Consider the following 14,695-nt stretch of genomic DNA (forward strand, 5'->3'; position numbering starts at 1 on the left):
CACGCCCGGCTAATTATTTTTGTATTTTTAGTAGAGACGGGGTTTCACTGTGTTAGCCAGGATGGTCTCGATCTCCTGACCTTGTGATCCGCTCGCCTTGGCCTCCCAAAGTGCTGGGATTACAGACGTGAGCCACCGCACCCGGCCGAGAATAAACATTTCTTAGTGCTGAGCCTCCGCACGCAGAATGGAGTTGTGATTAATACTCTGGGAAAGGAAAGAAAGTTCTGCCCATGTGGTGAGAAAGGAAGCCAGGGTTTGAAACCAAGATGGCCAGGCCCTTCCTCACATCTGCCTCTAGGTTGCTATCATTACATCACGTGCAAGGAAGCAACTAGGCAAGATGAGACCCTTTGACATAGGGAATGGCAGGCACGGCCTCTGTGAGAGCTCAGCAGGCATTTGCTGATGTGGCCTGTGATCTGCTGGAGCCTCTGCCCTCTCCTCTATGCCCAAATACTCCCAGCAGTCTCTCAGGAGTTTGCCATGCCCATGAGAGTGAAGGGTGGTTTTGCTCAAGCCTGTGATAGGTAGCAAGCTCCTTAAACTGTAAACAGTCTTAGGAGTAGGAGGGATATTCACTCACTGTACAGGAACAGTTAGTTGGGTAGAAATAAGCAGGCCAGTCCCTGCAGAAATATGGAACAGGGTGAGTATTTATAATGGTGCAGATGGGGTGGAACAGAAGCAAGCACAGAAAAATCTCAGGAAGGGAGGCTGGGTTGTGGTGGGTCTTAAAGAGGCAATCTGGGGGGTTTGGGGTGTCCTGTAGTTACAGGGCACAGACAAAAAGAAGATAGAAGCATGCCAAAGAGAACTCTCACTGCTTTGCCTTTTGGCCCCAAGGCCAGTCTTAAGTGACTAGGAAGGGGGCAGCCAGGTCAGATGGTGATTAAAGTCATTTGCTCTGAGACATCCTGCTGGGGCTGCATGCCCCTCACACAACAAGCAGATGGGTTTTCCTCTTGGCCTGGGGAATTATTTGCTGTCAGGTGGCATATCTTCATAGGAGTGCTTGGCAAGTGTGGGTAAATGCCATCAAAAATCTCCCGGCCTTGTTGTGAAGATGGTCTCTTACCATGCACAGAGCACTTAGCTCCTTGCCAGGTACCATGCTTAATATCTCATTTAATCCCCAAGACAACCCCATTAGCAGGTTCTATACTATAATCCCCCATTTCCAAATGTGGAAAGGAGGGCACAAAGAAGTCCAACAGCTTCCTCAAAGTCATGATGGGGCTGGGATTCAAACTTGGGTCCTTTTCTGCAAAGTTTTTGATGCAAACCTCTACACACTTTGGTCTGATTACCAGGAACGTTATATTATCTTTCCTGTTATGGTGGTAAGTTGACTGCTGGAATCCCAAAACCGAGGTAATGCATGAAAGATAAATAAATTAGCCATTCTTGACCTTTTCAAATACCAAATAAATTTTAACAAGCCTTTATATAAAACTGACTTTTATTACAATTGAAAAAAGAGCAAAGACAATTTGATAAGTGCCTTTAATTACAACATACCTGCTATTTACATGTAACCATACTTTTATATACAGCTTGAATAAGTTTTATTACATGTAAACTATAAGATATTACAAGTTAAACTCCAGTCTTTTTTGGATATTCAGAATTGAAATACTACCGGCAGAAACACACAGAAAACAAATACCCATTTCAGTTCCTCAGGTACCATTACTGGTTGAATGATTAAGATCTGGTCACAGAAGAGAATTGGAAATATGCATCAAAACAAAACTTATTCTTAACGTGACTAACAGTATTGTTATTTAAACCCTAAACATAATTAATAATTGGATCATTAAAAACACAACTTCAATTTATATAGCACCTTTCTTCTGAAGAGCTGAAAGCGTTCGTGCTTATCTCTATTATTTCATTTGTCCCCATAACATCTCTATGAGGTAGGCAATGGTTGGTATCATTATCCCCATTTTGTATATGGAGAAGCTGAGGCACAGAGAAGTTAAATCATTTGCTCGAGGTCACACAGTAAAGTCAATGCTGGAACAGGGACCACAGCCCTGTGCTCTTGTCTCCAAAACCAATGCTTCTCTTTACACTAAATGGTCCCATTTGAGAATTTAATTCAACAACTCAATATACTTTTCCAATAAATTAAAAAATGTACATTTTTTTCACCCATAAAAATTTTTGAAATACTGTGAGCAAGATACAAACACTCTGGGATGCATGGTAGACAGATGCTACACTCTTCTAGAAAGTGCTTATGGAAATGTTTGTCTTATTTTAATGAGGAGTTTCTTTTCCTAGTTAAAACAAAGTAGATGTCTTTACAAGAAATATATTTGAAAGAATGCTTCTAGTCACCTACCCAATTATAGCTCTAGTAGCCATATTATGTTATCTATAAACCAGGTTTATTCCTGAGTTTAAAAAGAAGAAAATATCTAAATTATAAGTTAAATCTTTGAGATAATTTTTCTCATTTATACACATTTACTCAAGAGACTCAGAGTGGCAAATAGGGAATTGGGCCAATACATTTCCCAGAGAGACATGAGAACTGAGACTCATAGGGGCAGGAAGTCTGAATTTTGCTCTAATCCCTACTCCCTTCACCGCTCTAGAGTCAGCTATATGGTTGATACTCAAAGCAAATAAAAAGATAATGTTTAAAAAGTATCAAGGTCGCAAGCTTACTAGAATGCTCACAAATGTTTGCTGACTTGAACATAAAGTTCAGCTTTCCTGACGCTTTCCACATTGCTTGTCCTCAAGACGGGAGCATTGCTGCAGGCACGGCCATCTTCCAGGACATGGGCGGGGCAGTGTGGGGCAGCACATAGGAATTAAATCCTAGCATGGCTCCAGGAAAAACAAGACAAGTCCTATATTCAAAAAGTAAAGTTAAAAAAAGCAAGCATGCTTAAGGGATGAGTCATGAACAGCATATCAGGTTCATTTATGAGTCTTCCATTAAAAATACATAGAGGCTTGTGAAAGGAATGCTGAAAATCCTCAACCCATAGACTCAGGCTTTTAGTCCCAACCTCTTCTCCTAGAGAAGGGCACTGCTGTCTTTCAGGGAAGCCTTCACTACCTAAATGAGGAGCTGAAGATTAAAAAAAAAATTCTCTTTAAGCTTAAGAAAGGAAAAGGAAACCGTTTGCTTTAAACTCATGGTTTCCAACTTGTTGAGTTAAAAACCAAACCAAACCAAACCAAACCAAACCAAACCAAACCAAACCAAACCAAACCAAACCAGGACATAACAATAAGACAGTTCTGAACTATAGGCTCTAGAGAGCGACTGGTCCTCCTTTTAGCCTTAATTGTGTCCTATTTAGAGTGCCTAATAGGTATACTAGGGGAACTTTAAAAAAACTAAATGTATAAAGAGAATGAACAGAGATTGCTAATTTTGAAAAAAAAGATACACTCTAGAATATCCATTCAAAGAGTTAACTGTGATGACTTACAGCAAAGTTTTACAGAACCAAAATGAAACACCCTGGTTCCTGAAGTATGTAGAAAATGAGAACTTTAGCAGCTGCACCTCCAATTCACCTATCCTAGGACCTAGAAGGTGCTTGGTTTCTCACCCCAAAGTCAGGCAGTTTGCTATAAATGGTCAAGTTATTCTCCATATCTGGTAGCTCTACCTTTGCATGTGAAGCACTCACAGTTTTCTTAGGACCTGGGGGATCAGCGCAAACTGGCTGTAACTTGACATCATCCTTAGGCACTGTTTCCTGGGGGAGAAGGTGCAATGGCTTCATGGCGAAAACATTTTACACTCAGTTTGCTTGAAAAATGTTTTCTTTCTTTCTTTCTTTCTTTTTGAGATGGAGTCTCACTCTGTCACCTAGGCTGGAGTGCAGTGTTGCGATCTCAGCTCACTGCAACCTCTGCCTTCCGGGTTCAAGTGATTCTCCTGCCTCAGCCTCCCGAGTAGCTGGGACTACAGGCACATGCCACCATGCCTGGCTAATTTTTTCGCATTTTTAGTAGTGACAGGGTTTCACCCTGTTGGCCAGGCAGGTCTCAAACTCCTGACCTCAAGTGATCTGCCTGTCTCAGCCTCCCAGAGTGCTGGGATTACAGGCATGAGCCACTGCACCCAGCCTAAAAATGATTCCTTCTTATAAAAAGGATTTCTTCCACTTCACAACACTCAGCTTCCTTTTTGTTTTCTGGCAACTATGGGTCTGGTGTTGTCATAAGAATCTACCTTCCACATGCTGGACAGTGGGGGCTGCCGCTTGAGGAGACCCAGGCCAGATACAGAGCACTGTGGGGAACACTAAGCTTCTGTGGTTAGAGCATGGCGCTAACATTCCTGCCTCTGTGAGTTTGATTCCACCACATAATTTTTTAAAAGTTCTTTCCCATGGCCCCTTAGTGTCAACCATTCTTCTGAAAGAAGTGAGCAACAGTATACATGTTTTGGCAAAAGTCATGACAAATAGCACCAGCATCTGCCGCCCTAGGTGGACCTGTGGCCGGCCTCACTTTGGCAGCCTGTGAGTTGGGCCGAGCTGTGATGAGGCACGGTTCCATGCTGGCTGGCAGGGTCTGTGATACGGCAGCACTGTGATCGGTACCGGAAAGACATAATGGCACGTCCTGTCAACAGTAGACACAGAAGGCTGAGTGGGGAAGAGACCCAGGGATATTGCTACGCAAAGTGGTAGACAAGCTCCGTACCAGGAGACAAACCGAGGTGGGAGGAAATAGTGACTTCATGGCCTCATTCTTTAGACTTACTCCTTAAAAGGACTAGATCCAGGAGGGAAAAGTAATCACAAAATGTTCAAGCTAATAAGAGATACTTTTGGACTTAAAACTAAAGTTTAAAAATTCCCAGTACTGAAAACAACTTTCTCACTCTTTTGTGAAGTGGACAATTTGACCATTACAAAGACCTTTTGAAACAACGAATGAAAATGCTACTAAGTGTCATGAATTATCTTTTAATATTTTTGAGTAACGGGAGTACTTTAATACTGATTGGGCCCGTGTAATAGACAATATGTCACTTTCGGTGTAACTACTTTTATGAGGAAAAAACATATTAGCAATGAAATGCCAATTCCTATTTATGACAGACCTTTTTTGTTTAGATATATTTCAAGTTTCCCCAGAAAATATGAGGCATGTTAACACAACACAATTATTTAAAAGGGAACATTAAAACATTTTACTGCTGCCAGTGTAACATACAGACATCTGAGAAATGACAATTATCAACCTTTGTAATACAAGATTATACAAGGTGATATGAGGCAACCCAAGGACAGCACATTTTAAAAAATACCCACAGTATCTATCTGGCAAGCCAAAAAAACTTCCTGTATTAAGAGAAATGACTACTGAATTGAATGCTTTTTTAAAAGTGTGTTTTAAACAAAAATTCTATTTCACTTTTCATGTTACATTAAGAATTTGGAATATTATTTTTCAGTTACGTCAAAGAAGAACTTGAAAAAAGTAATGACATACTTCACAAATAGAAGAGACTGGATGTAAACACAGACCTAAAAATGAGCAGTAGGATAAAAAAGCCATGAATGTTTGTTCTCTTCTGGACCATGATTTTAAATTTTAATTTGGTAATTCCAGATCAAGATTCTAATTTATCATGGTTTCTGGACTGATCTCTTTAAGTTAAACACTTTCAGTCTTAAGTGTGTTCAACTTGCCTAAAGCCACTGTCAGGAAAAATGTATTTAAGAAAAGATACAACACAGGGCAAGACAATACTACTGTAGAATAAGGAATTTAGATTTTACTGCAAATAAAGCCATATTTGATATTATAGACACATGTTTCTATTTTCACATCAGTCACTTACTAACACCAAACATTATACTTCAACTTTTCCCCATTACACAGTACAATAAGCCTGTCAAGATTTCCAGGAAGTAACCATCAGTACCTACTGTGCTTCCAGCAGCCAAAGCTAAGCTGGCTGGGTACCAGAAATCAACACCTTCAGGAGAATGGCATCACAAGATTGCATGGACTCATATTAACTATTACAAGGAGCACTGGAAGAAAATGTCATTTGCTTATTTACAAAATCCTAATTGAACTAAAGCTCTGTAATTATAGCCACGGTATCAGACCAGCTTTTTTGCACATCCTATCACATCGCTGCCTGCTGATGTTTTACACTGCCTATAAAGCCTCATAATTTTAAAAGGGAATGAAACAGAATGCCACGGGTGACCGACCTCTGCTCCTGCTACTTGGGAGTCACGTTGCCTTGGCTTCATCCTGGCTCAAGGTTACTAGTCGCTTGCTGCTTTAGGCCAAATCTTTTATCTCTTTACATTTCCTCCTCTCAGGCTGAGTCAGAAGTAAGTCACATGTATAACAGAACTGTCTTAAAATATCACTGTTTTTCAGCCAAGAGAATTATGGATGCAATTTAAAGTCTAAATATATTAATTGGAAAAATTAAATTAGACAACTCAAGGTTTTCCTGTAATTACCAAATGAAACTGATTGAAAAACTGTTCCTTCTAATTCTGCTTTTCCAACAAAAGTTCATCACACTAGCAGGATAAACATTCAAAATACGTAATAGAACATATCCTAATTAAGCACCAGAGTTGTGTCAGAGTGAAGTATATACACACACACGTATATGTATGTGTATATGTGTGTGTGTTTATTACTGGTTAAGTAAATGCTCTAATTAGCAAAAATCATGAGAAATATATATAGTGACATAGTGTGGTTAAATTTTAGTTCTCTGTGTTAACTACTTACTGTTAATTTAGTACTCAATTAGAATTAACTCTGGGATTTTGAGGGCAGATAAATCAGTAATTAGCCTTTTTCCCACAAAGAATAGCGGTAGCTTCAAAAGCTTCAACAGACCTAATGATGTAATTTATTCAGGACAGAAAAAAAAAAAATATGTAGCTTACATTCTTGCAAGAATTACTTTCTTATAGAATTTAAGATTTCCTCAAATATTTTCTTTTCTATATAGTATTTTGCTGTTGTGTAGTTATCTGCCTAGGATACAGATAGGATATTGAGACTATTTCAGAAAGTAGACACACTAAAAACATTTGACAAATTAAAAAACTTTTGCATAAAACAGGTTATCCTTTCCTGTTGACTATACTTAAGAAATACCAAAAGTAGCATACAAAATGCTTCTAAACTTTCAAAATATCTGAATAAAAACAAAGATCCTACTTTTAACTGAGATAGATTTATAATTCTTACTTACAAGATAAAAAAGTCCTAAAATTTATTTTTAAATTTCACATAACCTGCTATAATTGGCTGTAAAAAATGGATGTCAAAATAGAGTTTTAAATATACAAATTGTTTTTGATAACTACCTTTCATATATTTTATTTAAACTGTAGCATTAGCTCAAGATGAAACTTTTTAAAAGAAGCCATAGGCTTTGGTTGAACTCAAAGATTCAAGCCCAGATTCTGAACAAAGTAAATGTGATGAAATTTATGAAAAACTATACTATACAGTCTAAACAGTGATGGTGCCTCAGTAAATATACTTCAGTAAAATATCCAGTGCTCCAAAGAGCTGAGCTGTCTTTCTAAGGTTCACTCTGCTTCTCTCCTCCAGCCCTCATGGCCTGTGCTACCGTCTATTCTTTTAGCGTTTATGCTGGAGGGCCTTACACTTCCTTTAAAAGTACACTGAAAATACTTTATATCACAGCTTATTTTAACCACTGGTTCTCAAATTAAAAGGTATATTTCAGTGCCTATTTCATGGCCACATTGCAGAACTAATATTTGAAAACTTCTGGGGGATATTTTGGTAACAAAATTGCAAAATTACGTGATTATTTATGAGCTTTCTATAAAAAGGTTTTTTTATTTTTTATTTTTATTTTTTTTATTTAGAGATCATACCTACTTCCCTGCCTTTTTGATAAGTAAGGCATGAAATGAAACAAAAGTTTTGAGCTGTAAGGTGCCTATAAAGGATGTCACTACAGCATGCACAATGCTAGGTGTGTAAGATGACATGGCTGTTACCATGTACTAAAGAAAAGAACCCCATCATGTGAGAGGCTGCTGAGTCAAAGTCATTAACACAAAGCAGTGAAAATCACCAGGCAAAGCAGTGCTTATGAGAGACTGGAATTCAGAGAAATGCAAGGTACAAACTTCTCTCTAATCCAAGGGTATTCTGCTATGATCTTCTAATCAATGATGATTATGTTTATGCACATGACATCTTCATGGGAGAGATCAGGCTGATTGCAAAATAATCACAACAACGAACATAGCTCACTTCGCAATGTCAGAAATGCAATGTAGAGCAGTCACAAAGTCAAACCATGAATACAGGGATGGAAAAACGTTCCAGTGAGCTGGTCTCTACAATTTTTAACACACTTCATCCTCCCAATTACATTCTTTGCCCATAAAGAAGAAAAACAGCAAGATTATTAAATCCAAAAAGTCACAGATGTCACAATGGGATGAAATAATTTCCTCATTTTTTTTCTTTATCAGTATAGGAAAAGCTGTCTTTCCATAGCTCACACTCATAATAGCACTTCAACTAGGCTCCTTTGAAAATGAAAAGTGAACAAGTTTCCTATGCCGGCCTTATAAGATCTAAAGAGATGATTAAAATCAAACCAGGCTGAGCTCTTAATCTGAGCTATTTCAGCCACTGATGTTTGTAAAATATAGGAAGAAGATTCCAATAGGCAATTTGCATTGGCAAGCACTGGACTACAGAATTCATCACTGTTTTCTGAAAAAATGTAATTAAACTTTAATTGAATTATGACACTTTTATGAGGTTTGTAATTCACAGCCACCTCTCATCATATTTTGTTCTTCTTTCCATTTTTACCCTTTCAAATAGTTCAATATTGCCCACTGTAAACCAATGAAAATGATTAATTATTTATGTATTTTCCATTTATTTCTCTAGGGGTCTAGGTAATTTGGATCAGGAGCTCCAAGTACCATTTAAAAAGGTGAGTCTTTAAAAACCATCAGTGTTCTAAACACTTGATTAGGAAAAAGATAACAGCCCCTTGTAATGATCTAGCTTATGTGCTTTATGATATCTTTTCCAAAGGAGAGTATAAATCATTGTACATAAAATCAAAACAGTTAATATCCATTTTTTTCTGGCACTTTTGAGAAATTAGGCATTGAACATAAAACATCTTATAAACTTACGTAACAAAAATAAATGTTTATATTTTAATCTTAGATTACCTTAGGGTAGCAGTTAACTCATGAGATGCCACACTGTTGGTGTGGGCAGTGGAGACCATGGGAAATACACATTCATGTGCACAGCCCTTTGGAGATGGACGCGTGGCTGCCATCCAAATACGTGGTCTGTGTCCCAACACAAAGATTAAGGCTCTCTGTTTTGAAGGAATGAGTTCTGGGCTTAAACAAGTATAGAAGTACCACAATACTCATGGAAAATACTGAAAAGGCTCGGACGAGTTTTCAAACACTGGGGGAAACACGTTTTTGACTAGAAAAATAAAATAAAGCATCTAAAACTGACTTCAAGTACTTTGGGGAGAGGCTGCTGATATAGAGTGCCAAAATAAGGAGGAACAAAGATGGAAGAGACTCCAGGGACGTCCCTCCCCAGTCCCTTCAGCTGCAGGGTCCAGATCCCCAGGTGCCGATGCACAGCTCTCTGGGGAGGACTGGCGACCTGGGCAGAAAGCAGCAGCCATGGTTTGTCGCCATCCTAAAACACCTACATTGAAAGCAAAGGCCAAGCTTTGTGTGAAAATGTCCTTGGAATGAACCACAGGAATCTGGACATTTCAAGGGGGAAGAAGCCTTAAAGTCAATAGCAGACAGAGAAAAGGAAAGAGGGGAAGAAAAACCTGGCCCTTCCGAATGGCAGTACTTCAGGCTGGGGGCGTTGTGGTCCTTGGTGAGTGCAGTTTTCCCATACAGCTTGGCTTTCCTCACTAATGAGATGAGACCACTGACAGCTGGGATCTTTTGTGGGCGGTGAGGGTGCGGGAGGGAGATGTGCCTGTCCATGTGGCAGGCAGGGGCACGCTCAGGTGCAGCCTAGTCCGTACCTCTCTGTCTCAGAAACTGAACAACTTGGAGAACAGTCAGGGCCTCTCCAATCATCTTCAGGTGACTAAAGCAGCATATGAAGTATAGGTTTGTGTCATTTCTTCTCTTCCATGGAAGAAACGTCCACAGATACTGATCACAGGCTACCCAGGGTTGTCCTCTGGGTTGCTAGAGCCTGGTAATATCTCTGCCTTGCTGCAAGTCACTAATGCTCTCGTAGTCGTTCTCCTTTGGGACGAGACCGCGGTGGCCATTGGTCCCCAGGGTGGCCTTTTCTTCCTCTCTGTTGAGAGTCTGTATCGCTTCATAATCAGGCTCTGGCTCCTCGCCGGGCTTCCCTGCTGGTGGAAGTGTGCTGTTTGGAGTTTTTTCGAAGTCTTTAACAGTAGCATAGAGATCATTACAGGAGGAGGGTGACCTCTGTGGGTCCTCTTGAATGGAGGTGTAGGTGGACTCCGGCACTGTAAGCGACTGTCCTGATTTATTCACTAACTGTCCAGGTTTATTCACTGATGAGTACATAGCAGAGATCTAGGAAACAAAGGAAGAGTTGAATAAACTTCCAGCTGTGACTTCCCCCTCCCTCTTTTTAGTGACAAGCTACATACTGAGCACTCCTGGGCTTCTGTGTGTGTGTGTGCTCCTTAAAGATTCGTTCTTTCTTATCTGTACTAATTATGGAGCACATTACTAGAGAATAATTACACACATTATCTTCAACTGTGTTAACGAGATCAGTCATATTCCCTTAATTCCATGAAAACCCAGTTCTCTTGGGTCTGCGGAGGAATTTGAGGAGAGGTGGGGTGGAAAGCTCCCGAAGCTCCCGGAAACCTGACCACAGCATTGTGTTTTATTTCATTTCTATATCAGAATGATATGTTGCCTGAAAAAGGGCTCCACTGTTTTACAAAAAAGGACAGAAAACACATAGTAGACTAGTGATTCTCAAAGTGTGGGCTGTAAACCAGCAGCAGCAGGATCTGGGAATTTGTCAGAAAGGCAAGTTCTCAGGCCTCACCCCAGAACCACCAAATCACAACCTCAGGGCTGGGGCCCAGCAATCGGTGCTGATTCTTATGGCCAGTAAAGTGTGAGAACCACTGAATTAGACTACTCCATGCTTCGTGCATCACAGTGGTCTCCAACACCCATTGCTGGATTCTCATTGGTGGTACACATATATCTGAAAGGGTATTCCTGTCCATTATTTTTTGACTTAGTTGTGTATTACTGGTTAAACAGACATTGACAGACCAGGTCTAGTTTTATTCAGTGGGAAAACTCATTCTCGCTTGCATCCAGCCAAGTCAGAAATAACAGCTTACGGGATACTATTTCCTATGGGAAGAGCCAGTGGCTCTCCAAGCGCACCCTCACAGTCCTCACAGTCTCACTAATAAATCCTGTATCACCTCCGCTATCAACAGGGATTTCATTCATTGTGAAGATTAAATGTACTGATTAGGAGACTTTTGGGGAGTATTATTTTATTGTGAAAAACCATGGTTGGAAATAAGTAAAAATACCCTTCATTACCTGTGTTTATTTTTATCACAGTGATTTGATTCATTCAAATACCCAGGAAACACATGAACATGCTTCCTCACAGAAGCCTGGCTTCCCAAGGGCTGAGGGACTTTTTCCTGCTTTCACTTTTCTCACATACTGCGGGTGAAGTTTCCAGGTGGCCTCAAAAGCTTCTTAAGACAGGCCTGCCACATGCTAACTGGTCATTTGCATGAGAACTTTTCATTACAGGCTGGTGGCTGGTTCAGTTTGGTGAGGCCTTGACAATCCCAAGGGTTTACAGTTCAGAAAAATAGTCTTTGGAAAACTCTTGCCATGTTGATCTGACTATCCTAATGAATATGAAATTATTAACATTCTCACCTTAGAGGTTTTAATGAAAAAACTGCTCTCAAAATAGAATAATTATAATTTCTTCGAATTTAGGGAGAATAAAAAACATTCACTGCTGTCTATACTGAAGTGCAAACACGGAATTTATTATCTAAATGGTGGTCTAACCCAAAAATTACATATGGGCAGATTATAAAAGGGTAAACAATGGATGACAGTGGTGAGGGGAGAGGCATACCAGTTTATTCATCACCTGGTAACATCAAGGAGGGCAAACGTACCCTGACTTAGACTGGAACAGTGAGAGTCAGCCCCTCACCACCGTTTGCTTCTCTCCTCAGCTTTCTTCCGCATGGTCCCTGCCATTAATGGCCCTCACTCTTTGTAAGAGTACTTGGTCTTCTTGGCCTTTGTCCTCATTCATTAACTTGCAATTTAATATTGACTCTGGGAATGAATCTAGTGTGAGGAGGGCCTTACTGTGCATTTCAACTTTTATAAAAGCTTCTTGAGTCCTCTAATATTCCATTTTACCGTTTTCTATGACTATTATTTTTATTTTGTACACAGGTTTCTCTTCTAGCCCCCTTGCTATTTAGCTTCTCAGTTTTTCTCTTTAAAACTTTCATCGTTATTCCTCAGTCTGTAAATTGTTGCTATATTCTCATAAGTTACTGTCTTCCTTTTCCCCATTTCTCTTCTTTTTCTAATCAATCCTTTCCACAACATTCTGTTAAATTGGGATAACAGAACTTAAAGCTCAGATCTCAGCTTCAGTCTGGACTGTTTAACATTAAATTACATAAATACAAAAAAATCCTTTTATATTTATTTTTCCTCTTTGTCCTAAAATGAATGTCTATGAGTCATAGTTATGTCATGTTAAAAATTCATCAGTTTAACTAGGTCCCGTTTCAATTGTAAGATAAGAAGCAATTTACAATTTTACATAGCCTGTAGTTTCCAGAACTCCTATATATTTTATCTTCTTGTCCCAAATGGGATCACTTTGGCTGCAGAGTAGAAGAAAGAGTGGAGGGAGGCCAAGGAGCTGCCAGGGACCAGCAGGAGGGGACTGCTGTGGCCTAGGGAGGGGTGGCCGCAGTGGGCTTGAGGAAGGTGGGTACACAAAGAAAACAGTTTGGAGGTGCAACTGATGGGTCTTGGCAATTGACTGTGTTGGAGGACAGTGAGGAAAAGGAAGTATCAAGATGACCCCTAGGTTTTGGTCTGTGCAACCAGATAGACAGATAGCTGGTCCATTCTGGAGGTAGAAACATGGAAGAGGGTGGGCAATATCACCTAGGGAAAGCACTTCTGCTCCTTAAACATTCAATGTGGGAGTCTATCTCCATATTCTAATGTTTTACTCAGAGTCCTATAAGAAGTGATGTACCTGCATATGTACTTTGCTCTTGTATGTGTACACAATTTACTCTGTTAGGAATTCCAGATGGAAGTTATATGCAGTTAGATTAAAAGGTGCTTAGCTCTCTGAGCATAGCTCGACATTATATATATGTGTGTGTGTGTGTGTGCATGTGTGTGTGTGTATACACATATATATTTTTCATATGTGTATATATATATATATATATAATACTGGCTTTAACAATTTTAATCTTTCATTGAAAATCTAACCCGTGAATTTTGCACCCTGGTGCTTGGGAATATGCGATCTGCTCTTGTTGGCTGCTATGTCTGACCCTCGCTCCAGCCTGGAACTGTACTTACTGAAGTTAATCAGCTCTCAGCATCCAAATTTCCACACGGAGACCTCCTCTTTCTGTCTCCCAGGAGGGAGCAAATTCCCTACATCCACCTGTTCTAATTTCCTGAATTTTCCAACCCATGATTCATTTCCTTCTGATGTGGTCTTCCTGACTGCTGACTGCTCCCATGCTGGAATGTTTTTCTTCTACTCTTCTCCCCTACCCTCTCTATTTTTCCTGACCCTGCTTTCCTGCTTAGTTTCTTTTCCTAAGCTGACTGCTTGTCCTGTCATCCTTCTTGTCTGGTCTGCCCGTCAGTCTCTCCGAGCCATTGTAAAACCAACATCCCAAGTCTTGATCTCAAACGTAGGCACAGGAGAATATTTCAGCTCTTTCAAAGGTAACATTACAGTGCATGTATTCAAGGGGAGAAGCTCCATTCTTTAATACATGAGTTTTCTCTTTTTAAAAACAAACAAAACTTACCTCTTCTTCCGTGAGAGTGGGGTCTTCTTCCCGAGACTTGTATGACAATGAGCTAAATCTCTGTCAGAACAAACACAAGCCAAGGAAAGTAGTTTGATGTTAACAATCTAACCTTTCTTTTGCACATGTTTCCTCATATCTGTCTAGAAATGTTTTCAAATGATTTTTATAGAACCAGGAAGAAATTATGGGAAGAAAAACAAACACTTATGCAATCTAGTACATATACGATGTTCAGGGATATCTAGTAGTATTATCCTTAGAGAAATTTCCTCTAATTTTGTATTTGGATCTGTAGGTACAAAGAAGCCAAAAGAATTATTTAGACTACTGTTTGAATTCCTAATTGTCACTGAAGGATTGGTCATCCATGGAGGATTAATACTTAAAAACATGGTGTTTCTTTATCAAATGCCTGAATTTTATATTCTACAGTTTGCTGGCGTTATCAGAAAGATCCTTAAGTCATTTGGAAACTTCAAAGCTAATGGAGAAAATGACTCACATTTTGTGTTTTGCCCCCTGCCTGATTTCTCAATGATTTTGGCTCTTGGTTTACTGATTCTCTAA

At 39.6% G+C, this 14,695-nt stretch overlaps 1 protein-coding gene across 4 annotated transcripts in view; it reads right to left on the bottom strand.

The window, feature by feature from the left end:
* Window positions 1-1,444: 1,444 nt before the first annotated feature.
* PAG1 (phosphoprotein membrane anchor with glycosphingolipid microdomains 1) overlaps window positions 1,445-14,695 on the bottom strand; it is a 143,638-nt gene continuing 130,387 nt past the window's right edge. For 3 of the 4 annotated variants that reach the window (XM_023227825.2, XM_023227824.2, XM_023227823.2), the window contains 2 exons: window positions 14,126-14,185; window positions 1,445-10,595 (listed from right to left, as the gene is read on the bottom strand). In XM_023227825.2, coding sequence (XP_023083593.1) covers window positions 10,233-10,595; window positions 14,126-14,185 — 423 coding nt within the window. In that variant the 3' untranslated portion in view covers window positions 1,445-10,232. The remainder of the gene's footprint in view (window positions 10,596-14,125; window positions 14,186-14,695) is intronic. The other variant, XM_023227826.2, reaches the window with a different exon arrangement.

Source organism: Piliocolobus tephrosceles, chromosome 7 (assembly GCF_002776525.5).
Source record: "Piliocolobus tephrosceles isolate RC106 chromosome 7, ASM277652v3, whole genome shotgun sequence".
Classification (NCBI taxonomy): Eukaryota; Metazoa; Chordata; class Mammalia; order Primates; family Cercopithecidae; genus Piliocolobus; species Piliocolobus tephrosceles.